The 26,691-nt window shown below is 48.7% G+C and overlaps 2 protein-coding genes across 5 annotated transcripts in view; one reads left to right on the forward strand and one right to left on the reverse strand.

Moving 5' to 3' along the window:
• LOC136586561 (uncharacterized) overlaps positions 1 to 20,525 on the forward strand; it is a 52,879-nt gene extending 32,354 nt beyond the window's left edge. The window contains exons 16-17 of the mRNA XM_066584697.1: positions 11,915 to 12,072; positions 18,371 to 20,525. Coding sequence (XP_066440794.1) covers positions 11,915 to 12,072; positions 18,371 to 19,449 — 1,237 coding nt within the window. The 3' untranslated portion in view covers positions 19,450 to 20,525. The remainder of the gene's footprint in view (positions 1 to 11,914; positions 12,073 to 18,370) is intronic.
• Positions 1,214 to 11,969, reverse strand: LOC136586845 (zinc finger protein 271-like). 4 transcript variants are annotated; one of them, XM_066585101.1, is made up of 4 exons: positions 11,689 to 11,969; positions 5,792 to 6,424; positions 5,501 to 5,608; positions 1,214 to 4,067 (listed from the first exon to the last, which is right to left on the reverse strand). In XM_066585101.1, the coding sequence occupies exons 2-4, from the start codon at positions 5,856 to 5,858 to the stop codon at positions 1,936 to 1,938; spliced, it is 2,307 nt and encodes a 768-aa protein (XP_066441198.1). In that variant the 5' UTR covers positions 5,859 to 6,424; positions 11,689 to 11,969; the 3' UTR covers positions 1,214 to 1,935. The 4 variants fall into 4 exon arrangements, with proteins under 4 accessions (XP_066441198.1, XP_066441196.1, XP_066441200.1 ...); XM_066585099.1 differs by having other exon boundaries at positions 5,792 to 5,912; positions 11,689 to 11,968; XM_066585103.1 differs by lacking the exon at positions 11,689 to 11,969 and having other exon boundaries at positions 5,792 to 5,912; positions 6,256 to 6,904.
• Positions 20,526 to 26,691: the final 6,166 nt, after the last annotated feature.

Genomic DNA, 26,691 nt, shown 5'->3' on the forward strand with positions numbered 1-26,691 from the left:
GACCAAATGTCCTTCAGCCAAGCGCCTGGGACAATGATGCCACCCATGCATGGTGGATAACAAAATCATGGAGCTGCTCGTGCTTGTCAGATGATCCTCTCTACTAATGGTCAGTCGAGGGCGTCCTGAGCCCAATCGCTTTGTGTGCCTGTCTTTCCGCATCCACTAGTCCCAGGGGGGGCGGGCATTTCATCAAGGTGCTTGATTTTTTAAAATTTTTTATAAAGTGTGTATATATGGATAAGATCTGCATTAGCATTTCCCCAAAATATATAATGATTTTATGCTTCAATATCCTTGGATTGGTTTTAAACTGAGCCTCATCTATCACATATTCAGGAAGCACACATGAAATTATATTCTGGGCATAAAAATTGCACCTACAATGGGAAAGTTTTATAACGGGCTGGGTGTTCAAGTTTTTTTTGGTTCTGCCACATTAGGACACGACTCCGCGCAGTAGTTTGATTGTATTGTCTAAAGTAATCAAAAAACTCACCTCCTCACCAGCGGGTCAAGCTGCCATTCTGTCCCTCTTCCATAGACTGACTGCGGTGTATAAATACAAGCTTAGCGGGATGTCCAGGACTAAAGTATTTTATCTCAAGGATTGACTATAATAGACTGCAAGTAACTAAACCTGTACCAAGAAGATTATCAGGAAAGCGCAGCTAAAAGACAGTAAATAAAGGATTAAGACCCCAAATTGGGCAAAAGCAGACAGACCTACGTGTTCTGCTGGATTCCACAATAATCTAAGTGAACCAGTGGAGACATCAGGGACTGTGCTGGTGGGCAATAATGTAGTAACTGAACTGGACCCAGAAACCAGGGGATAACCCTCCATCTTTCCTCCTATACATCACAGTACATCCTCGCTGTCCATGGCAACAAGGAGCTACACTACGTCAAATTCTGTGTTCCATACAAACCGCTTGGCAAAATGTTCATTGCATGTACATCCCATGACGTAGGGGGGTCACCTACACAAGGAATAGGAAAGACTGTCATTCTGGGGAAAAGGGTTGGGGAAAAAAGAATCAGGATGATGGTATATGGACATAGTATAAAGAAAGACTAGGCTATGTACGCGCTAGTCAACAACACCTGCATAAAGCGGTGGATGCCGCTATCATTTATCAGAAAATTATCTCCAGTGGACCGCCTTGTTTTCACAAAATAAGGTGATTGACCAGTCAAAATGCCCACAGAGTAGAGTACACAACGCGCGCCACCTTTATTGTCTTGGACAGTTTGTACGCCCGAGAGAGGGACGTGCATAAGAACAGTAAAATGCAACAAACCGAGGAAGCGTAAAATTATTGGTGCATACATACGACAGCCATGAGATGGAAGGAAGAGTGTCGAAAAACCCTAGCAAGTTGTGCCATGGCATATGCTCCATTTTGATAAATCCACCGAATTCTTAAATTTATGCATAAATCCCACCCTGCGGCTCAGAATTTGGATTGGACTTTGCAGGTATAAACCATGATCATGATCCATGGCAATCACACAAGGTTTAGTTTAGAACTAAAATCTCAATGATCAGACTAAACACATCCACATTTTATCTGATTCTACCGGGACCAGGGTATCCGTACCATATATGCCAATGCAGGATCATCATTTATATGGCATTGCTGGCACTTATCAATTACAATAACGGCTCCGCTGAACTGGTCATGTGCATGGAAGACATTTGCTATGATTTTAGCAAACCAATGAAAGATGGAAGTTGGAGTAGATTTATACACTGCATGAAATAAGAGGTGGGATCAGCGAATGAGCAGCAGATATACAAGATAAGGACAGTTCATGCCATGAGAACCTCAACAGTGCAGTGCAGATTCCACCATTGCAGGTCAACCGTTGACCAAGAAGCATTGCTGCCTTTCGAGCACATCTCTCAAGAGTTCAGCATGTCTTTTTGATTCAGACTTTTGTAAATGAACCCTCTGACTGGGGCTTGCTAGACTTTTGTGAGTTAGTCTCTCCACTCAGGATAGTTCTATTGTGACATTTCTGGTGTTTAACGAGTGCGGAGCTTCGACTAAATCTCTTGCCACACTCGTTACATACGCATGGCTTTTCCCCACTGTGGATGCGTAGATGGATAGCAAGGTGCGAGTGCTGGATGAAGCTTTTGCCACATTCTCTGCAGGTGTAAGGCTTCTCTTTGGTGTGGGTCCTACAATGTGTCACCAGGTAAGTGCTCCGACTGAAGCTCTTCCCGCACTCCGCACAAGTGTAGGGTTTCTCTCCTGTGTGGGATCTGATATGGTTATTATAATCAGACACCTGAATGAAGCTCTTGCCACAGTCGGCACATGCATAGGGTTTCTCTCCGGTGTGAATCCTCTGGTGTCGAATAAAAGCTGATTTGCATGGGCAGCTTTTACCACAGTAACTGCAGATAAACAAGGAGCCCTTATGTGGTTTCTGTAAAGTGTTGATAGACATATTGTCGGAAGCCGCAAACACATTATTGTACGTGGATTCTACAATGTCATTACTAGGATAAGGGTACTGGAAATCCATCTCCTCAAACTTGGTGACCTTTCCATTAACGGAAGAGTAAGAGGCTTCAGAGTTATCCAATGGCATGTCCCTCACATGGTCTGGCTGTGTTGACAGGCATGGACCCTCTGGGTTCAGGTTCTCACTGTTTTCACTATTCCCATTCACATCTTGAGATGGTGAATAGTTGTACTCCATCTTGGGACTGTTTACCCTTACTTCGATGGCATTTTCTGGTACACCGTTGCCTGATGCGTCCACGTTTCCTACATCAGGGCCCTCTTCATTGTCCTTGCATGGTTGCTGTGACTTCTTCTTCCATATAAACTTCTTATGACGAGGAAGTGGTGGATGTTGGTCTTCTTCCGTAGTACCATCAGAGATCAGGTATTTTTCCAAGGTGATTCTTATAGGTTTATAGTCTGTTTTCTTACTTTCTTTCTTACTCTTTTTACAGTTTGCCTTTTGTTGGTCACAACCTGCTGCCTCATCTGCTTCGGATTTGACATGTGGGCTTTCAGGTCTTTTCGGGGACTCAGCTAGTTTTGCCTTGTATATGACTGTTCCCCAGGTGGGTGGGGTGTTCTGTGTGAAGTTTTGAGGGACATCTTCCTCACTTATTTTCTTACTAAAGTGTAGAGTCTTCCTCCTATGAGACTTTTTATGTTTTACTAGAGTTGAACTGCGACTAAAGCTGTTGCCGCACTCAACACAAATATAGGGCTTCTCCCCACTGTGTATGCGGAGATGCAATGAGAGGTGTGAGTGCTGGATGAAGCTTTTGTTGCACACATTGCAGGTGTAAGGCTTCTCTTTGGTGTGGGTTCTAGAGTGCGTTACCAGGTAAGTGCTCCGACTGAAGCTCTTCCCACACTCCGCACAGGTGTACGGTTTCTCCCCAGTATGGGACCTGACATGGTTGTTATAATCAGATACCTGAATAAAGCTCTTGCCGCAGTCAGCACAGCCATATGGCTTCTCCCCTGTGTGGATTCTCTGGTGTCGGATGTATGCAGACTGACAAGGACAAGTTTTGCCACATTCTGAACAGATATAAATCTTAGCATTTGATTTCTTCTTAAAGTTTGATTCCACGTTTCCAAATGAATATTGCTTGTCAACCACTTCACCAGCGAGATCTGCCTGGAAATTCATCTGATTGTCCATGTTTTTTAAGCTAGACTCTGTGGACTCCATATTTTGTTGGCTGCACAAACCATCAGAGGAACTGCTGCTCTCAGTCTCTGTACTTGTTTTTGACCCGGATTTCTCTGCTTCTGCTTTGGAACAATTATTTGAGGTTTCGGTTGCAAGACTGCGGAGATGTGCGATAATGCTGGTGATGTCAGTAGGGCTGCGTTCCTCCTGGTTCACTTTGTCCAATGAGTTGCTTGTAGGAGCTTGTGGAAGACTACTGGAGGTGCAGACTCCCCAAGATGAATCCCGAGGAAAGCATGAAGAGAGGTCGTTATTCATCAATGGAGCTGCATGGGACATTAACTGAGAGGATCCCAGCCCGGGATGACCAGTGTTCATGGGGCCACCCTCTGAAAGAGACAATAGGGAATGATATAAAGAAGCATGTTACAAACCAATTATGGGCAGGGCAGGGGTACTTAACTAACTTTTGTAACATTCCACTTACCTGGATCTGCCGTCAGGTGAAGGTCTAGCAGACCCAGGTAATGATTTTTAAAAATGGTGCATAATGTATGAGTTACGGTACAATTTCGACGATACCAAATACCATACGTTTTTACACAATAAAGCACTTTGCTGCCACATTCTTGTGGGCTTGTTATTTATGTGGGATGTGTTAACATTTTATGGATACCATTTTGGGGAATATAAAGACTTTGAAGTTTATTGTAGCCAGCATGAACAATAAAAAAAATGCAATTCTGGCATTTTTTGTGCAGCATTCATCGTGTAGGTTAAATAATGTGATAATAGCATGGCCATAACTATCGAGCTGCTACCAATTATGTGTACTCTTCTTCTCTTCATTTTTTGACATAACAACTTGTGTTTCATTGGTAGCAGTAGGCAACATCCCTGTTCTACATCCCTACAACATCTAGGCCTGTGCTTCTGGAGCAGAGAAGAGGGACATTCCTCCTTCCCTCTGCACTACCCAATGGCTGCAGTCTGTCATCCCGGTCGGATTCAGAAGCTGACGTCATATTCCCAGGCATGGGCAGTGCCAATCGCAGCTTGTATGTTGCCTCTGCCGGCAGAGCGGAAGGGCTGTGATGCGTACAACGCTGCGGGAAACTCACAGCATAGTACGCATACACCTATGTGAACGAGCCCTTATACGGAAGCCATTTTCCAACAGGTTGTGACACAGAGGTATTTTTCCATCTCCTATTTGCATACCCCAACTAAGTAATGCTATATTTTGAACACCCTATTCCTTCTTTATCCATTTCATATAATCTTACTTGTCTCTTAATTTTTCATACCACCAATGCAATTCTTCCCTGTCTAAACTAAATGGTGTCTCGCCGTCTTTCTCTCCCCACCGATGCAGCTGTTTTTTCTATATGAACTAGTTTCCAGCCTTGACATGTGGGACCTGGCCATCCTTAGGTCTCGAATTATCCTGACCGTGTGACCAATCGGAGGAGTTTCAGGCAGCATAACTCATTCGAGCAGGATGTGTCTGGTGACCACTGGCCAACCAAAAAATCCACAAGAAGAACCGCACACCAATGAGACTAAATGCTTGAAGTGATTGTATTATTTCTGAAAAACACCTCTGGTGCAAAAAAAATTTTCATTGCAAGGTTTTGGATGTAGTAACCCTTCATCAGGCTTCAGCAGGTAAGAAACGGAAGCCCATCCCGCTTGCCTTCTGGCTCATACATGCATTAGCCTGATGAAGGGTTATCACACCCAAAACGTTGCATGAAAACGTTATGCACCAGAGGTGTTTTTCGGATATAATACAATCACTTCATAGTTGCCGACTACTCACCGGGTGCCACATGTACAGCAGCTCCACCAGTTGTCTGCATGTTGTTGGCACAGGACACAACTCCTCTTTCCAACATGGAACCACCCGGAGTCATCTCAGGCTGGACAGCTGGAAAAAGAAATAATACAAAGGTTTCTAAACTTCACGTATCTGAAAGTGCAGCTTAGTGGGAACATAATGGCCCTAACTACAAAGTCAAAAAAAGCTATGACCTTTTCAAGCTGCAGTATGATAGCACAATATGGAAACCGTTTGGTTATAAAGTTGCTTAGTGTGACATTACCAACGTACCAAAGAAGGAGAACAAATCAAGATCAAATACGCCATCATCCCGTCCCTGTAGAACGCCCTCGGCCATCGTTCGTAGTGTCCATGCAAACTCTCCTGAAGTTCCCACGCCGTTACAGGAGGCCTGTGGGGACAATTAATGGTCAACATTCAAATAACATCATCAGCCACCAAACTCCTTGTCCTCACATTTGCAATTTGCCACTCCTACTTATATACTAGAAACAGAGGTCTGTATTAAAGCGTTTAAGATCTATTCCAAGGTCCGAAGACATAGTGTCTTGCTTTCTTCAGTGACAAAACCGTACTCAAAACTTCTAGAGCACTTTTACTTTATCTTTGAAGGTAACCATCTACCTGCCATGACCTGGAGAATAGGCTGGTACTCGTCCAGTTGAAGATGTATTGCAGCACCATGGGCAGAAAGGAGCCATTTTCCAGGTGATAAGATTCACAACGCAACCTACCAAAATCAATCAGTCACCTTCATCGGGTTGGACGCTGGAAGTTCAGTGGAAGCAGCATTTGGTGGGACAGTATTGCAGAAGACTCCATTCGGATCCTAATGTTGATCCTCAACTTTCAGGAAGAAGGAAACTCACGCCATTCAGCCGCATAGGTTTTCTTGGTCCTTCCCTTCTTGGTAAAAAAAACGGCCTTGTGCATCACGGATTACATGGGATGGGGAAAAGCAGTAGTAAATCAAATACAAAGTTATCTTTCCCCTTGTGCTAACTAGTAGTTGGGGTATGAACCTAACTGCCTGTCCGTTTGATCAGCTGCATGTCTTTGCAAATTTCTGGGGCCAGACGCTGCAGGGCTGCAATGAGGGGTTTCCTCAGCTGAGAAGGAAAGAGTTTACTGGTTAATATAAGTTTCTGTCACACTTATAGGCTGCCGATGTGCATTAGGAGCCTGTATAAGCCAATGACTGCTTTCCTTCACAGCCGAGGAAAGTGCTCATTATTTACTGAATGGTGCCTGGCCCAACCTGAAGAGGGAGCTGTAGGGGTTGAGAGAAAGTATTATTCCACACTCGAGAGGGAAAATAGGTCTTATGGGTCAGGAGAGATTATGCTGTGAAGGTAGATGTGGTTCACCAGGAGTGGGGGGGGGGGGGGGGGGGAATAAACTGCTGAGCGACATTCAAATCATGTGCTTACCAGTTTGACTGTTGCCATGTCCCCAAAACGTGGAAGACCAAGCCGTAGACGGCGAACAGTTCAAGGGGTATGCTCAGATGGAAGTTGGTACACTGAAAATGTAGTTTATCCTGAGGTTCTTGCCAATTATAATAATCCGTTCTTAAAACATTTACAAGCATTCTTCCAAACATTTTATGTTCACAAAGCAAACAGGTCAATCTAGTTTAAACAAATACAGCTCTCAAACTAAAAAAAGTTTGTGCACCCTTAGTCTAGAGTGATCTGTATACCTCCGATATATAGGTTTATTGCGGACTGCAGCTGTATAACTCTGCAGGTAAGGAGCGCTTTTCCCAATGATGACTAAAAGCAAGAAAGGTTTTCTTATGAGAATGAATAATGGGTTAGCAGTACAGTCATAGAAGAAGGGAACACTGTAGTTAAAGCTCTCCACTAACCAGTCATGGTCATAGAATCATATAGATGGAAGGGACCTCCAGGGTCATCAGTCTAACCTCCTGCTCAGTGCAGGATCACTAAATCATCCCAGACAGATATTTGTCCAGCCTTTGTTTGAAGACTTCCATTGAAGGAGAACTCACCACCTCCCGTGGCAACCTGTTCCACTCATTGATCACCCTCACTGTCAGAGTTTTTTCTAATATCTAATTTGTGTTCCATCCCATTGCTTCTAGTCTTTCCTTGTGCAAATGAGAATAAGGCTGATCCCTCTGCACTGTGACAGCCCTTCAGATATTTGTAGACAGCTATTAAGTCTCTTCTCAGCCTTCTGTTTTGCAAGCAAAACAATCCCAGATTCTTTAACCGTTCCTCATAGGACATGATTTGCAAACTGCTCACCATCCTGGTAGGTCTTCTCTGAACTTCTTCCAGTTTGTCCATGTCCTTTTTAAATTTGGGTGCCCAGAACTGGACACAGTATTCCAGATGAGGTCTGACTAAAGAAGTGTAGAGGGGGATAATTACCTCATGTGACCTAGATTCTATGCTTCTCTTAATACATCCCACAATTGTGTTAATTTTGCTGCTACATCACAATGTTGACTCATGTTCAGTCTGTGATCTATTAGTATACCCAAGTCTTTTTTGTTGCTGCTGCTTAGCTCAATTCCTCCCATTCTTATGTGTTTTTTCACTTTTCTTGCCCAGATGTAGTAATTTGCATTTTTCCTTGTTAAATAATGTTAGCTGCCGCCCATTATTCAAGTTGGTCCAAATCTTTTTGAATTCTCTCCTCTGGTGTTAGCCATCCCTCCTAGCTTTGTGTTGTCGGCAAACTTGATCAGTTTCCCCTCAATTCCCTCCTCTAGATCATTTATAAGAATGTTGAACAACACTGGGCCCAGGACAGAGCCTTGTGGTATCCCACTTGGGACATTCTTTCACTTGTATATGACAGCATTTATGACCACTCTGAGTACGATCACTGGGTCAGTTTTGAATCCGCCTAACAATTGCCTTGTCGATCCCATATTTGGTCATTTTTTAAAATAAGGATAGTATAAGATACTTTGTCAAATGCTTTACTAAAGTCAAGTTGATGATTTTGTGATAGAAGGAAATTAGATTCGCCTGATTGGCTGGAATCGGCACACGTGACGGGGCGGAGCTACACGATGCCGCGTGGAAGGGGGCGGAGTCAAAACGCCGCTGCTGCCGGACAGACCCGAAGGCAGAAGACCCTTCTGTGCAAGCGCGTCTAATCGGGCGATTAGACGCTGAAGTTAGACGGAGCCATGGAGACGGGGACGCCAGCGCAGGGAAGGTAAGTGAATAACTTCTGTATGGCTCATATTTAATGCACGATGTTTATTACAAAGTGCATTAATATGGCCATACAGAAGTGTATAACCCCACTTGCTGCCGCGAGACAACCCCTTTAAGGACATGGCCTATTTTGGGCTTAAGGACGCAATGATTTTTGGCGGATTTTTATCTCCATTTTTCAAAAGCTATACCTTTTTTATTTGTCTGGCGGCGCGGCCGTATAAGGGCTTGTTTTTTGCGTGGCGAACTGTAGTTTTAATTGGTGCCATTTTTGGTTACATAACAATATATTGTAAAACTTATGAATTTTTTAAGATAGCAGAGAGAGAAAAGAACGCATCAATTCTGCCATAGATTTTTTTACAGCATTAATCATGCAGCATAAATGACAATACATTTTTTCTGCGGGTCGGTACGATTACAACAATACCAATATTCTTATATTTTTTTAAGTTTTTCCACTTTTCCAAAATAAACCCCCTTTTTTTGGAAATTATTATTTTTTTCTAAATCGCTGCATTCAAAGTTAACTTTTCTATTTTTCCATGGACGGAGCTCTGTGAGGGCTTACATTTTGCGAGACGAGCTGTAGTTTTTAGGTACATACGGCTTTTTTGTTTACTTCCGTACATAATATAGAGAATGCCCTCACTGAAGTGTCAAATAATCTCCGGACCGCTAAATATAATGGAAACTACTCTTCTTCTGGATCTCCCTGCGGCATCTGACAATGTAGATAACCAACTTCTCCGTTTGCGCCGCTCTATTGTTCCGAGGTTGATGCACACTAGCCGTTGCCCAGCGTCGGCAAACACGTTATACACAGACACAGCACATTTCATGCATTGGCATGTCCTACTTCTCGTCCATGAAACGGACAGGAATAGGACATATCATGAGTTTTTTCACACGGACCATCAGTGTGCATGTCCTCGTAGGTGAATAATCGGGCCATGTGCTATTCGTGGATTAGCATGGACAGCACCACCACCCTAAAATATTCTAGTGGGGTCTAAAGAATACTGCGCTCTCCTGGCTTTCCTCCTACTTCTCAGTGTACCATTTGCTGGCTCTCCTTCATCTCCTCTTCTTCCTCTTGCTGTTGGAGTTCCTCAGGGTTCGGCCTTTGGTCCCCTACTTTTTTCCTTCTACACGGCCCTAACTGGACAAACTGTCAGTATGTTTTGCTTTCAGCACCATCTGTATGCTGATGACACCTAATTATATAACTCTTCCCGTGACAGCACACCCTCGCTACTACAAAACGCCATTGATTGCCTGTCCGCTGTCCCTAACTCCATCGCTTCTCTCTATCTGAAACTGAAGCTTTCAAAATCTGATGTTCTTGTGTTTCCACCATCTGCTACCCAACCTAAACCTGATAGTTCCATTTCTGTGGTACCACCATAACTCCTCATGAGCACGCCCGCTGTCTTGGGGTCATATTTGACTCCGATCTTTCCTTAGCTCCCTATATCTAATCATTTGCTCGCTCATGTCACCCGCACCTCAAAACATCTCCAGAATCCATAATTTTTACCTAGTTTTTTTTTTGTTGCCTTCCTCTGGATCAACATTCGGGGGTAATAGGCTGAACTGGATGGATATATGTCTTTTTTCGGCTTTACATGGTATGTTACTATGCAACTCTTATTGTTGCCCTGATCTGTTCTTGGGTTGACTACTGAAACCCACTACTAATCGGTCTTCCTTTCATCAATCTATCCTGAATGCAGCATCCAGGCTCATCTTTCTGTCCAACTGCTACCCCAAGGTCTCCTCCCCAGCACCAAGGCCCAGTCCCAACACCGAGACCGAGGCCCAGTCCCCAGCCCCAGACCCAGACCCAAACTGAGCTTAGACTAAAGGTCCTTTTAAACTAGCGAGTTCTCGGCCCGGCGCAACAAACGACAGTAGATACGCATGTCAGACGGTGCTACTTCCATCTCATTATACACAGTCTGAGAAGTGACTTCTGGGAATGGTCACCCCTACCACCGTCCCTCCCTGTAAGCCAACTCAACGCCTCCCTGTTCACCTGGGAAGACATACCGTCGATCAGTGGGCATTTTGTGCTCACGGAAACCGAACAATCGTTGGCTGATTGCTGGACAACCTGACTGTCCGGCCAACGACAGCTTGGAGAAAAGCTCAGGCCCAGTAATCAGCCCATGTAAAAGGACCCAAGTTCCTCCATAATATAACCCTCACCCTCCCGTCTCCAAGAGTTTTCCCGAGCTGCACCTCTTCTCTGGAATGCGCTACCCCAGACAATCAGATAAATCCCTGATGGCCACAGTTTAAAAAGGGTTTCCAGGGAAATACTATTAATGACCTATTCTCAGTACAGGCCACCAATAGTTGATCGACTGGGCTCCGCCACTTGGGACCCTGCTGATTGGGCGCCCGCTGTCAGCACTTGTACGCACAAGGTAGGACTGAGAGCCACTGCTCAACCCATGTAGCGGCCGGCATTTGTAACTGCAGGCACCGCTCTCATTGGGATCAGTGAGACCTGTAGTTACAAGGCACTGTACGGGTCAGAGCAGCAGCATCCGCTTCGACCCCGTGTGTGCAGGCGCTGACAGTCCCAAGCGGCGGACCCCGTGTGTACAGGCGCTGACAGTCCCAAGCGGCGGACCCCGTGTGTACAGGCGCTGACAGTCCCAAGCGGCGGACCCCGGACGATCAACTATTAATGACTTGTGTGACCATTTGAGGCGGTAGGAGGTCACCTGACTGCACCCACAAGCTCTTATAATGTACTATTACTGGTAGAGGTGAGAAGAGACCGTCTGCTGCTCTATGACTGGTCTACAATCAGCACCCAGCTTTCCAGAGCTCCTGCACAACCTCCATATTATTGTGCAGGCAGCATGCAGCACTCAGGAGAGCTGGGACACAGCCCGCTCCCATACCGCAGTGCGCAGCCCGGGGCCCTCCCGCACCAACAGGAGCCCTTCTCACCTTACAAGCAGTCCAGGATTACAGCTCAGCTGAGTCTCCGCACAGAACCTAGGGAGACGCGCTGTATTCTGGGATCTGTAGTCCATCGTTCGCAGGAATTCGGGAAAAACCTCATTCATTGGGACTACAAATCCCAGAAACAGCTGCGCGGAGCGTTCTGATAGGCTGACCGCGGGGGCCGCTGGGACTAGTAGTTTGAAGAACGGAAACGCAACAAAACTACAAGTTCCGGCATGCAATGGGAACAGCGCCCAATGGTGGTCTCCGAAAAAATAACGGGACGCATATTATTATATTCCACAAGGTGGAGAGACTGCACCGGAAGAGGCGGGGCGTGGGAGCTGTTTCCGGTGAATGGAGCCTCCCTGTGTAAATCCAATCAAGGTAACGCTCAGGTAATAACAATAACCCGCAGACCCGGAGTCCTGACTGCCCCTGCGCTGTGACCCGGGGGACCCCGTGTGTGCTGGAGGGGGATGGACGGAGGGTTAACTCCGTGTGTGCCAGGGTAAGTGTATGTGATGGATTAACCCTCTATGCACCGGGGAAGAGGTCTGATAGATGAACTATGTATGTGCCGGGGAGGGTTGGGTTTGGTATATGGAGGATTAACCCTCTATATGCCGAGTGAAGGGTGTATGATGGATTAACCATTTGTGCACTAGTGGGTAAGGTATGATGGATTAACCCTATGTATGCCGGTATAGGTAGGAAGGGTTAACCTTCGGTGTACCGGGCGAAGGGTGCACTAGTGTGTGCTGGAATTAACTCTTTGAGAACTAGGCGTGTGCAGGGATTTAAAGGGCTATTCCAGGACTTGTACTATTGATATCCAATCCTCAGGGTAGATCATCCATAGTTGGTCATTGGGGGTCCGCCACTGATCAGCTGATCCTCCGGCCGCTGTCAGTGCAGACATGATCATCGGTGGTCAGGGCCGGAAGTAGAATAGACGGCTTCACTCCCATTGAGATCTATGGGGGTGATGCCTTTTATTACACTTCCATCTCCAACGCTAATGCAGACAGAGGCTGGTGGATCAGCCGATCAAGGGGGATCCCGAGCCCATCAACTATAAATGACCCCCACTAAGGAGACGTCATCAGTAGTAAAAGCCTTGGAATACCCCTTTAACCACTTGTGTGCTGGAAAGTGTTCATGTTCTGGGGGGCATGGCGCTATACTGTACTGATATAGGGGAATGGTCCAGAGAATGAATAGTTAATGTCTCCATAGGGACAATACTGGGGTCTCCCTGTGTATCCTGCAGCAGCCGCTGGAGAATAATACTGTACAATGGCGCCAAGCGCCATTTATACGGATGTCAGGGGTGCGTATGATGAGATGTTGTTCTATGCGCTCACACATCACTACTGTCAGTCATAGGAGGCCATGAGCGAGCGGACAGAAAACGTACACATGTGGGACCCTCCCGGCTCAGACGATGATGACGATGATTGCCCCATACCTTATACAGGTAGAGAGATGAGATGTGTAAGTGAGAAGATGGGCAGCCGACAATGGCGCAAAGGGAACCTTCTGTCATCGGGTAGTTTCTACGTTCCGAATTCTGCACTGATTAATCCTAGAATACACTATTATGGTACAGGATGTTCTACTGACCTGCAATACACATCCCCTGCACAGATAGAAATGCAGGAGAGCATTCTGCTACCTGCACCCACCACTAGAGGGATCTCACTGGATACTGGTTTATACTGCCACCACTAGAGGGAGCTAATTGTATACGTATATATACAGTCACCACTAGAGGGAGCTCACTGGATACTGGTTTATACTGCCACCACTAGAGGGAGATCATTGTATACATATATATATACAGTCACCACTAGAGGGAGCTCATTGTATACAGATATATACAGTCACCACTAGAGGGAGCTCATTGTATACAGATATATACAGTCACCACTAGAGGGAGCTCATTGTATACAGATATATACAGTCGCTACGAGAGGGAGCTCATTGTATACCGATATATACAGTCGCTACGAGAGGGAGCTCACTGTATACAGATGTATACAGTTACTACTAGGGGGAGCTCACTGTATACAGATGTATACAGTTACTACTAGGGGGAGCTCACTGTATACAGATATATACAGTTACTACTAGAGGGAGCTCACTGTATACAGATATATACAGTTACTACTAGAGGGAGCTTAGTGTATACAGATATATACAGTCACCACTAGGGGGAGCTCACTGTATACAGATATATACAGTGGCCACTAGAGGGAGCTCACTGTATACAGATATATACAGTGGCCACTAGAGGGAGCTCACTGTATACAGATATATACAGTGGCCACTAGAGGGAGCTCACTGTATACAGATATATACAGTGGCCACTAGAGGGAGCTCACTGTATACAGATATATACAGTGGCCACTAGAGGGAGCTCACTGTATACAGATATATACAGTCGCCACTAGGGGGAGCTCACTGTATACAGATATATACAGTGGCCACTAGAGGGAGCTCACTATACAGATATATACAGTGGCCACTAGAGGGAGCTCACTGTATACAGATATATACAGTCACCACTAGAGGGAGCTCACTGTATACAGATATATACAGTCGCCACTAGAGGGAGCTCACTGTATACAGATATATACAGTCGCCACTAGGGGGAGCTCATTGTATACAGATATATACAGTCACTACTAGGGGAAGCTTAGTGTATACTATCGAGTATAAACCTAGAACTTGATAATAATCCAATCTGCAAGGAGCTCACCCTAAGGCCTCATGTCCACGGGGAAAATCAGGCCCGCCGCGGATTCTTCATGCAGAATCCCGCAGTGGGTTCCTCCTTTCCCGCGGACATGAGGCTAAAAAGAAGAATTTACTCACCTGTCCGGACGCTGCGGACCTGCACTCCGTCACGGCCGGATCTTCTTTCTTCGGCCCGGCGGATGTGCTCGGCACGCCAGCAGTGTGCTGCGCACATGCGCCGGGGACTCCATTTTTTTTTTAACTCCTGTTCTCCTGCGTGCGAAGAGCAGGAATTCAGGCGTGGGTGTACCGTGGATCCGGATGGCTTCCATAGGCTTCAATAGAAGCCTGCGGGAGCCGTCCCTGCGGGAGACCCGCACTAAAGTGGGGCATGCCGCGTTTTTTTTCCCGCACACGCAATCCGCGCCTCAAGGGGAAAATGACATCTGCAGGTATTTAACTACCTGTGGGTGTCCAATGCATCCCTATAGGGCGCTGACAGTGCCAGGAATTGCGAAGTGTGCTGGAGTGCCGTCGCTGCTAAAATGCGCTGCGGATGCGAAACTGATTTAGAGTCAAAATCCACACAGATGGTGAAGCTTTTGACTCTGTTTCTTTTGCGGAAGTGCTGCAGATTTTGCAGTGGAATTTTTAGCAGCATTTTCCCTATGTGTGAACATACCCTAACGATGGCTATAAGCAACCGAATGTTTTCAGGTAACTTGGGTAACTCTATCTATGCAAGGGATCTGGATTCTGGATCGGAAAATCAGATTGGACCTCTGTAAAAGATCTCACGTGGATATCAGGGACTTAATCAGCAAAGAATGTTGGACCTAGTTAGATAATTAAAACAAATGGCTTTCAAGGGTGGACATGCACAGTAAAGTCAGGGAAAGATTATAGCAGGAATGAGGGTAAAGTGCAAATAGAGGCGAGAGCAAGAACAAGGGTAAAGGGCCTGGAGAGGTAGGTTACAGCAGGGACGAGGGTAAAGGGCTAGGGAAGGCGAGAGCGGGGACTATGGTAAAGGGCTAGGGGAGGCGAGAGCGGGGACTATGGTAAAGGGCTAGGGGAGGTGAGAACGGGGATGAGGGTAAAGGGCAAAGGGCTAGGGGATGCGAGAGCAGGGACGAGGGTAAAGGGCTAGGGGAGGCGAGAGCGGGGACGAGGGTAAAGGGCTAGGGGAGTCGAGAGCGGGGACGAGGGTAAAGGGCTAGGGGAGGCGAGAGCGGGGACGAGGGTAAAGGGCTAGGGGAGGCGAGAGCGGGGACGAGGGTAAAGGGCTAGGGGAGGCGAGAGCGGGGACGAGGGTAAAGGGCTAGGGGAGGCGAGAGCGGGGACGAGGGTAAAGGGCTAGGGGAGGCGAGAGCGGGGACGAGGGTAAAGGGCTAGGGGAGGCGAGAGCGGGGACGAGGGTAAAGGGCTAGGGGAGGCGAGAGCGGGGACGAGGGTAAAGGGCTAGGGGAGGCGAGAGCGGGGACGAGGGTAAAGGGCTAGGGGAGGCGAGAGCGGGGACGAGGGTAAAGGGCTAGGGGAGGCGAGAGCGGGGACAAGGGTAAAGGGCTAGGGGAGGCGAGAGCGGGGACGAGGGTAAAGGGCTAGGGGAGGCGAGAGCGGGGACGAGGGTAAAGGGCTAGGGGAGGCGAGAGCGGGGACGAGGGTAAAGGGCTAGGGGAGGCGAGAGCGGGGACGAGGGTAAAGGGCTAGGGGAGGCGAGAGCGGGGACGAGGGTAAAGGGCTAGGGGAGGCGAGAGCGGGGACGAGGGTAAAGGGCTAGGGGAGGCGAGAGCGGGGACGAGGGTAAAGGGCTAGGGGAGGTGAGGGCGGGGACGAGGGTAAAGGGCTAGGGGAGGCGAGGGCGGGGACGAGGGTAAAGGGCTAGGGGAGGCGAGGGCGGGGACGAGGGTAAAGGGCTAGGGGAGGCGAGGGCGGGGACGAGGGTAAAGGGCTAGGGGAGGCGAGGGCGGGGACGAGGGTAAAGGGCTAGGGGAGGCGAGGGCGGGGACGAGGGTAAAGGGCTAGGGGAGGCGAGGGCGGGGACGAGGGTAAAGGGCCAGGGGAGGCGAGGGCGGGGACGAGGGTAAAGGGCCAGGGGAGGCGGGGACGAGGGTAAAGGGCCAGGGGAGGCGAGGGCGAGGGCGGGGACGAGGGTAAAGGGCCAGGGGAGGCGAGGGCGGGGACGAGGGTAAAGGGCCAGGGGAGGCGAGGGCGGGGACGAGGGTAAAGGGCCAGGGGAGGCGAGGGCGGGGACGAGGGTAATGGGCCAGGGGAGGCGAGGGCGGGGACGAGGGTAATGGGCCAGGGGAGGCGAGGGCGGGGACGAGGGTAATGGGCCAGGGGAGGCGAGGGCGGGGACGAGGGTAATGGGCCAGGGGAGGCGAGGGCGGGGACGAGGGTAATGGGCCAGGGGAGGCGAGGGCGGGGACGAGGGTAAAGGGCCAGGGGAGGCGAGGGCGGGGACGAGGGTAATGGGCCAGGGGAGGCGAGGGCGGGGACGAGGGTAATGGGCCAGGGGAGGCGAGGGCGGGGACGAGGGTAATGGGCCAGGGGAGGCGAGGGCGGGGACGAGGGTAATGGGCCAGGGGAGGCGAGGGCGGGGACGAGGGTAATGGGCCAGGGGAGGCGAGGGCGGGGACGAGGGTAATGGGCCAGGGGAGGCGAGGGCGGGGACGAGGGTAATGGGCCAGGGGAGGCGAGGGCGGGGACGAGGGTAATGGGCCAGGGGAGGCGGGGACGAGGGTAATGGGCCAGGGGAGGCGAGGGCGGGGACGAGGGTAATGGGCCAGGGGAGGCGAGGGCGGGGACGAGGGTAATGGGCCAGGGGAGGCGAGGGCGGGGACGAGGGTAATGGGCCAGGGGAGGCGAGGGCGGGGACGAGGGTAAAGGGCCAGGGGAGGCGAGGGCGGGGACGAGGGCAAAGGGCCAGGGGAGGCGAGGGCGGGGACGAGGGCAAAGGGCCAGGGGAGGCGAGGGCGGGGACGAGGGCAAAGGGCCAGGGGAGGCGAGGGCGGGGACGAGGGCAAAGGGCCAGGGGAGGCGAGGGCGGGGACGAGGGCAAAGGGCCAGGGGAGGCGAGGGCGGGGACGAGGGCAAAGGGCCAGGGGAGGCGAGGGCGGGGACGAGGGCAAAGGGCCAGGGGAGGCGAGGGCGGGGACGAGGGCAAAGGGCCAGGGGGAGGCGAGGGCGGGGACGAGGGCAAAGGGCCAGGGGAGGCGAGGGCGGGGACGAGGGCAAAGGGCCAGGGGAGGCGAGGGCGGGGACGAGGGCAAAGGGCCAGGGGAGGCGAGGGCGGGGACGAGGGCAAAGGGCCAGGGGAGGCGAGGGCGGGGACGAGGGCAAAGGGCCAGGGGAGGCGAGGGCGGGGACGAGGGCAAAGGGCCAGGGGAGGCGAGGGCGGGGACGAGGGCAAAGGGCCAGGGGAGGCGAGGGCGGGGACGAGGGCAAAGGGCCAGGGGAGGCGAGGGCGGGGACGAGGGCCAAGGGCCAGGGGAGGGCGGGGACGAGGGCCAAGGGCCAGGGGAGGGCGGGGACGAGGGCCAAGGGCCAGGGGAGGCGAGAGCGGGGACGAGGGCCAAGGGCCAGGGGAGGCGAGAGCGGGGACGAGGGCCAAGGGCCAGGGGAGGCGAGGGCGGGGACGAGGGCCAAGGGCTAGGGGAGGCGGGGACGAGGGCCAAGGAGAGGCGAGAGCATGGTCGAGGGTAAGGCCAAGGAGTCGCGAGAGCAGGGTCGAGGGTAAAGAGCAGGGAGAAGTGAGAGTAGGGATGTGGGTAAATAGGAAGAGGTAAGAGCAGGAATGCTGGTAAAGGGCACGGAGAGGTAAGCGCATTGATGTGCATGAAGGGTTAGGAATAGATGATGGATATAGTGGAAGGACAGGGAGGGGTCAGAGCAGGGACCAGTCTCCGCTATACATTAGTGACTTGTTGTTCTTCTTCTGTAGACTCTTTTGGGCCAATGAACGGAACTGAAGATGAAAACACATTATATATCCAGCAATGTGGCGTTTTGTTAGATTGTCACGACGACGATGATATTTCCCATTCTGCTCCAGGCGAAGAGAGTGAGGAAAGTTTCTTTGCATCCGAGAAAAAAGACGACTCACCCCATAGTGGATCAACCAAAGCGGGCCCCAGCAGCAAAGGGACCAGTAAACTGTCTAATATTATAGCTCATCTGCAGAACTTGGCCAGTGAGCGGGAGTCGTCCCGCAGAGAGACTGAGATGGAGGAAGATGTTGCCTTCGAGATGGGCGAGAGCTCTTATGCTTACGACGCGCAGGGTATTCCCTTTGAAGATCATGGAGAGAACTTAGCCTCGCCTAGGGGGCGCTCACACTCCTCAGATCAACGTTTAAAAGCATTTAAAGCAATTAAAATCTTGCAGGATACAGACTCAAAGGACAAAAAATATATTTGTGTTGAGTGTGGGAAAACTAGCCGGTATAAGTCTGCATATCTACGACACAAGAGGACACACACCGGCGAAAAGCCTTTTAGTTGTACTGATTGTGGAAAGTGTTTCCGGAGAAGCTCTCAGTTAGTGACTCACCAGAGAATCCACACTGGTGAGAAACCCTACACCTGCCTGCGGTGCGGGAAGAGCTTCAGCTGTAACTCCACCCTGGTGACCCACCAGAGGACCCACACGGGCGAGAAACCTTATATCTGCATTGAGTGTGGAAAGGGCTTCATCCACAGTTCTGACTACAACCGTCACCACCGCGTCCACCGTGGAGAAAAGCGCTACACGTGCAAGGAATGCGGAAAAAGTTTCAGCCAGAGCTCCTATCTGGTCATCCACCAGCGCATCCACACCGGAGAGAAACCATTTGTGTGTAACGAATGTGGAAAGTGTTTCAGCCGCAACTCATCCCTGGTGACACATCAGAGGGTGCACACGGGCGAGCGGCCGTACACCTGCGCAGAATGTGGAAAGAGCTTTCGCCAAAGTTCCCACCTCCTTATCCACCAGAGGACACATACTCCAGATAGCCACCTGGCGCTACGTGCCATGATGTGAAAGCTTTGCATAGTGTTACTGGTGCTGACAGTGGTCAGAGGGGACTAGTATCCAAAGATAACTACATAGGAAAGAAGAGACTTGCATAACGCTCCAACCTGTCGAGGGCATGAACCACCCTCCTAAGACAAACTGAGGTTTCGAACTTCACGGTGCTAATGGAGACGTATGAGATCCCCTTACCCCCAGGGACTACCGTTTGTTTCCTCATAGTGCACTCACATCAGGTCATTCTTTGCCGAATGGTGGAACAGACAGAACCCCTTTCGTCCACTCCCCATCCCTTACTAGTCCTACTATTTATTCTTGATGGTTAGCTTGGATGCATGAGCCTGTTGGCAGTCTCGGGTAGAGTCGCTGTCCGAAGCTCTGTAGTCCTGATTGCATGCCGCTATCTTAGCCTATGTACCATGTCTAATCCAGGTCATTTCTCTTCTAAAGTTTGTTCTGTAAGTCTGTGCTGCTTTACACGATGGAGTCTAGTCAGCTGAGCTCATGTTCGGGGCGTGTGAGATCGCTTGGTTGTTAGAGGAACATGACCATTAAATTTTCGTATGTCCCGTCATCCTGGGCGAAAGTCGAAGAGAAGAAGATGCCAGCAGATAATCGCTGTGTGGCTGGTACACAAGGAAGGTCTGCCAGGTAACCATTTTTAATGCCGGTGTCACGTGCGGCAAAGATGGAGGTTCTCCCATCTACCGCTTGTGGTGACGCCAGTCTGTGTTCCATCTCTAACCCATAGTATTCATGGTCGATAAACACATCTCCTGTGTTCTCCAGTTGGTTTGAAGAGCAGAACATAAACACAGCCGTGGTTTCGAGACACAGTCTTTTGGTTTCGGAGGACTTTATTGAGGACATTAGCTGCAGCTCCGGTCTATAGAGTGAAGGATCGCCATACACGACACTATTATTTATATTTCCAGTTACTCGTTCGGGGTGATGCGGCACCAGCCAGGTGTCAACTGCTCATTGAACACTAAAACTGTTGTCCTCACCCATTCTCCATGTAAAATGTTTTCTGAGAAGCACTTTTATACTGTGACTGTTGTATCATTAAATTACGTGAAACCATAGTGAGTTAGAATCCTTGACTAACCCATACCCCATGTCCGCAGTGTCACAGTATGACTCTCCAGCGCCGGATTCTCACCAAATACACTATCATACATAATGTGGTCAGAAGTATGTGGACTCCTGGCCATCACACCTGTATGAGCCTATCCCATTGTAGAGTCATGGGAGTCCATATGGAGTTGGCCAACTTTTGAACCTATACGAGCCAAAAACTCTTTGCATAAGATTTTGGGGAGTCTGTAAGAATTTGTATGACTTTTCTGAGGTCAAATGTATGTAAGATGAGAAGGTTCGACTCACAGTGTGTGTTCCATTACATCCCGGAGGGAGTCTGGCCTCTGTGCAGCCACTTGAGTTCCTCCGTACAAACGCACCCCAGGTCTTTATGGAGCTCGTTGTGTACACAGGGCTGTAGTCACGCTGCAACAGGAAAGGGCCTTTCCCAAACTCTTACCACAAAGGCGGAAGTGACAGTTATGTAAAATATCTTTGTATGTACAATTAAACCTTAATTACTGGAAATGGGGACCAACCCAGAAATGGCAGGCCTGATTATTAACCCTCCTCCAGCACGTTTTATAGTAGCCAACGGGCATCTGCCAAACCCAGATTCATCCATTATCAGAATGAAGGTGATTCATCTCCCCAGAGAACATGTTTCCAGAATCCAGTGACATCATGCTTTACCCTACGCCAGCCAACGCTTAGCATTGAGCATGGTGAGCTTGGGCTTCTGTGCAGACACGAGGTGCTTTACATCACACGCTTGGCATTGTGCATGTTCATCTTACTTGTGTCCCGCTGCAGCAGCATCTATTAATACTGTGCTTTACGCTGCTGCAGCCAATGCTTGCTGATCTTAAGCTTGTGTGCAGCTGCTCCCGTAGTACAGTGAAGATACCCCAGCAGAAGGGTTGTCATTGTGCATGTGGATCTTTGGCTTGTGTGGAGCTGCTCCATCATGGAAATCCATTTCTGGAAGCTTCTGATATACAACTTAGCTCTCATCCAGGAGGGAGAAAACTGGCTCTCTAGCGCCACCTATTTGATAGCAACCTTGTAAGTCAACGATGGACTCTCTTATCAGGCCTTTCAACATAACTAAAGATATAAGCCAAACCAGAGTCTCCTCCATAAGGAAAAGATACCCAACCACAGACAGAGCTCTCTTGCTGTTTTCGCCCCTCGTCGGTGCAGTTTAGGGTACTGGTTTGGTGTCTTTTTTTTTTATATAATGGAGGAGATTCTAGTTTGGATTATAGCCTTAATGATGTTGCAAGGCTTATTGATTGATTTATAGGGTTGTTAGTCGATAGGTGGCACTAGAGAGCTTTCTAGATGAGAACTAATTTGCATATCCCTTTTCCCATGGTGCGTTGCCTGTCTTATAAGACTTCCTACACCAATTTGGTGGTCGCCACAAAGAGAAATTGCTATGCCAGATGGAAACTCTTGACACAGTTCTTATGCAGATATTACTGGTAATAAAAAAAAAAAAAATGGGAGGGTCAATTTTCACACCACCCGCTTTGGTGCTCGACAGTTGCTTTCACTTCTCACTAGTAGTCACCGAGGCAGATCTAGCAGATCAAAAAAAGTCATGAGCTGACGTTAGGGTAGCATCTTATGACCATGTTGCATTTACAGTCCTTGATGTCGTCAGCATGGGCCATAGTGACGCCAGTGTCTCGCCTACATGGCTGTGTGCTTGACTTTAAGCACTTGTTCACAGGGGAAGCGGCCGAAACACCTGAACTCACTAATTAGGAGGGCGTTCACTTACTTTTGCCACGTAGAATATCTGGTGAAGAGTTTACCAATGAATAGGTTACATCTGTGAGGAGGTGATGGGACATGTAGCAATAATATATATCACATGGGGGGGGGGGATAATGTATTGGTCTGTATTCCACCCGAATGGGCAGAAGACTTCTGCATGCTATACACTTCTAGGGTTGTATTTTCACGAGGCAGGAGGGAGTGAGGAAGGAGGAGTAGAGGCCTTCAGTTCCTTTAATGGTGCTTCAGAAGGCCATTGTTGCTGCCACGTAAGTGAATAATGGAAAATGTTCATACAGTTGTGTCTCCAAGGATCTGGCCACCAGGGGGTGATGTTGCTTATCAGAAGACTATTGTACAAAGTCATCCCTACGTGGACCACATGTCTAGATAGAAATATCCAGATAAGGCTGTTTTCTCGCTCCGTTTGGGGAGCCAGGAAAGAGGAATCCCTGGGCTGAACAGCGTCAAAGGACCCCCTTGACTATAACGGGCTCTGTTTGGTTTTTGCTCAGCTGCCCGGCATTTTACCGGAAGAAATGGCGCTGCACGCATGCGATGTTGTGCCGAATCTGCGACAGAATATCTGACTAGAGGTTCTAACATAAATGTGAAGGCAGTCTAGGGAAACAATGAACGGTCAACTCGCCCGTCTGTGGCGCTCCCAATGTCCATTAAACCGTTTGCGGATCCCCAGTGGACAACCAGGCAGAGGATAAGCTCCAAGGAAAGCATGTGTAAAATCCAGCACCACAAAGTTGATATAAAATTTTTCTTCCTTTTTATTGAGACGTGATTAAAAGAGCGTTGGTGTCTTAAAAATGAAAAAATGTTCCTGCACGCTTTCAAGTGTTACTAACAACTCGGTCATCCCAACAAGCATAGCGGAACCATGGAGAATTAAAAGCACTTTCCACCAATCAAAACCACACATTTAATCACAAGATACAAATTCACTAATATTACTATCAGCTAGTTAATCTAGTTCCATCATGAATAATATACACTCCTGGTCAAAAGACAATAATTAAGCACTTAGAAGGAGTTGTCGGAATTGAATGACTGTAATTGTAGCGTTGATATAAGTAAGTGATTACGGTATTGAAGGATCATTTATTGCAGAAAACCTGAACCAGTGAAGGAAGGCTCTAGTACCCTGTTGTACCGCCTCTAGCTTAGATACAAGATGTGATATGGGCGGGCATGGAGGCTCTAGTACCCTGTTGTACCGTCTCTAGCTTAGATACAAGATGTGATACGGGTGGGCATGGAGGCTCTAGTGCCCTGTTGTACCAACTCTAGGTTGGATGCAAGATATGATACAGTTAGGCATGGAGGCTCTAGTACCCTGCTGTACTGCCTGTAGCTTGGATACAAAATGTGATACGGGTGGGTATGGAGGCTCTATTACCCTGTTGTACCGCCTCTAGCTTAGATCTAACGTGATACGAGCAGGCATGGAGGTTCTAGTACCCTGTTGGGCCGTCTAGCTTGGATACAATATGTGATACGGGTAGGTATTTGAGGCTATAATACTCTGTAGTATCACCTCTAGCTTAGATACAAGATGTGATACGGGCAGGCATGGAGGCTCTAGTACACTGTTGTACCTCCTCTAGCTTGGATACAAGATGTGATACGGGTGGGCAGGGAGGCTCTGGTACCCTGTTGGGCCACCTCTAGATTGGATACAAGATCTGATACGGGCAGGTAGGAAGGCATACAGGTTCCGTATGGTATCCTGTTGTATATTGGTCCACATGTGCTGTAACTGAGCCTCTAAATCAGGGGTGTCAAACTAATTTTCACCGAGGGCCACATCAGCCTTACGGGTGCCTTCAAAGGGCCGATTCTAATTGTAAGACAGTATAGTAAAAGTGACCCCCATAGTGGCCAGTGGCGCACAAAATTATACACATACACGCACACTATTATACACATACACGCACAGACACACAATATTATACACAAGACGCACACTATTATACACATACGCGCACAGACGCACACTATTATACACAGACGCACACTATTATACACATACGCGCACAGACGCACACTATTATACACATACGCGCACAGACGCACAATATTATACACAGACGCACAATATTATACACAGACGCACACTATTATACACAGACGCACACTATTATACACAGACACACACTATTATACACATACACGCACAGACGCACAATATTATACACACACGCATAGACGCACACTATTATACACAGACGCACACTATTATACACAGACGCGCACAGACGCACAATATTATACACAGACGCACACTATTATACACATACGCGCACAGACGCACAATATTATACACACACGCATAGACGCACACTATTATACACAGACGCACACTATTATACACATACGCACACAGATGCGCACTATTACACACATACGCGCACAGACGCACACTATTACATACGCGCACACTATTATTCACATACGCGCACAGGCGCACACTATTATACACATACACGCACAGGCACGCACTATTATACACAGGCACGCACTATTATACACAGGCACGCACTATTATACACAGACGCGCACAGGCATGCACTGTTATACACATACACGCACAGACGCACACTATTACACACAGGCGCACACTATTATACACATACGCGCACAGGTGCACACTATTACACACATACGCGCACACTATTATACACATACGCGCACAGGTGCACACTATATACACATACGCGCACAGGCGTACACTATTATACACATACGCGCACTATATATTTATATATATATATATATATATATATATATATATATATATATATATATATATATATATACACACACACACACAAGGACACTTCTGCATTTTTATACTTACCTGCATCCAATGTGGTCCCCCTGCAGGTATACCGACTGATTTCAGTTCTCTTTGGGGCCCTCCTACACACGTGGGCCCCTGATGTCTCCCTAGGCCTGCAGCCATGAACAGAGGGAGGGCCAGTGAGAGGAGATCAGTGCTGACTAGGCTCTCACCCTGCAGCTGCTCCTCCACAGCACTACTCTCCTGGCACCAGAGATCATGTTCTCTGCTGTCTTCTCCCCTCCTCTGCGGCCGTTGTCAGTGTGCTATCGGCACTCCTCTATCTTTGTCTGCTCTACTGAGACAGAACAAGCCGATAGAAGATCGCCTACTGACAGCAGCACGGAGGGTGAGGGAACGTGCTGCACAGGCGGTGGGACACAGAAAATAAGGTGGCGGGCCGGATTCGGCCCGCGTGCCTTGTGTTTGACACCTGTGCTCTAAATCGTACAAACTCGTAGGTTATCGAAGTTGGCATCACAGATCTTCCCATACATGTTTTATTGGTGATAAATCTGGCCACTGGTCAGACCACAGAAGTGTGACAATGTTGTGGGAACATTCCTGTGACCCCCTTGTGTGTGTGGCCGAGCATTATCCTGCTGCCTCTTGGAAGCCGCCATGAGAGGAACACATGTGACTGCAGGATGTCCTGAACATATCGCTGAGCTGTCATCGTCTCTCGTACCTCTACTAGGGGGGACCGACTGTCGTATGCAATGACCCAAGACCATCACACCAGCAGGGGCAGTGGGCCGCTCCACAGCAATGGCAGGATTGAGGCGCTCAGGAGGTGATGACAAGCTGGCAGATGTAGTTTTTATACTCGCCCATTCCTGCAATGTCCCCCAGTGAAGCTTTTATAGGAGAGCATGCACAGCAATCTAAATAATTTAGTATATGGTGAATTATGGTTTTATTATGCTCGTTGCAATGACAAAGAGTGCTAATGCTTGAAACGTGTAGGTAGGTCTTTTCTTTTTTTTTTCCTTTTTATGTCATTGAAACTATTTTAACCCTTTCCAATCCAATTTGTATCCTGGTTTTCCTAGCGGGCTTACTTTTTTCTGACGTTCTAAAACGGCGCTATCTGCTGGCTAAAGACAGTACTGCATGAGGTGAAACATTGGATAGGCTCGGACAGCAGAGAGGCTGGCAATATACAGTAAGAGAACCCCGACTGACATCTTCCATCATCAGAGCTGTACAGCCTTAACTCATAATGTCTTCAATGACAGTGGACTGGACTGGAAAGGGTTAAACATGCCTTAGGCTGAGTTTCCACGGGCTGGACAAAATATCGCAAGCGATATTCTGCCGCAGGGGAGCACTAATATCTCCGTGATTAACCTATCTTAATGACTTTTAGACTCGTGCACATTGGGCTGTGCTTTCCACAGTAATCCCATGGAAAGCATTTCATGTGTGCTCCGCATGCGATTTATCGCTACAGATCACGCTATGACAAATCGCTCGCAGACAGCCAGCTTTACTGAAGAAAGCAAAGTTTTATATCTACTTTGCGGTGCTGC

Source organism: Eleutherodactylus coqui, chromosome 12 (assembly GCF_035609145.1).
Source record: "Eleutherodactylus coqui strain aEleCoq1 chromosome 12, aEleCoq1.hap1, whole genome shotgun sequence".
Taxonomy (NCBI): domain Eukaryota; kingdom Metazoa; phylum Chordata; class Amphibia; order Anura; family Eleutherodactylidae; genus Eleutherodactylus; species Eleutherodactylus coqui.

Coding starts and splice junctions, on each gene's coding strand:
- LOC136586845 (XM_066585101.1), bottom strand. CDS start 5,858: ATGGCCGAGGGCGTTCTACAGGGACGGGATGATGGCGTATTTGATCTT. Junction 5,609..5,791: donor TGATTTGTTCTCCTTCTTTG/GTACGTTGGTAA, acceptor TTCTTTTTCCAG/CTGTCCAGCCTGAGATGACT. Junction 4,068..5,500: donor TGCTGTACATGTGGCACCCG/GTGAGTAGTCGG, acceptor TGTCTCTTTCAG/AGGGTGGCCCCATGAACACT.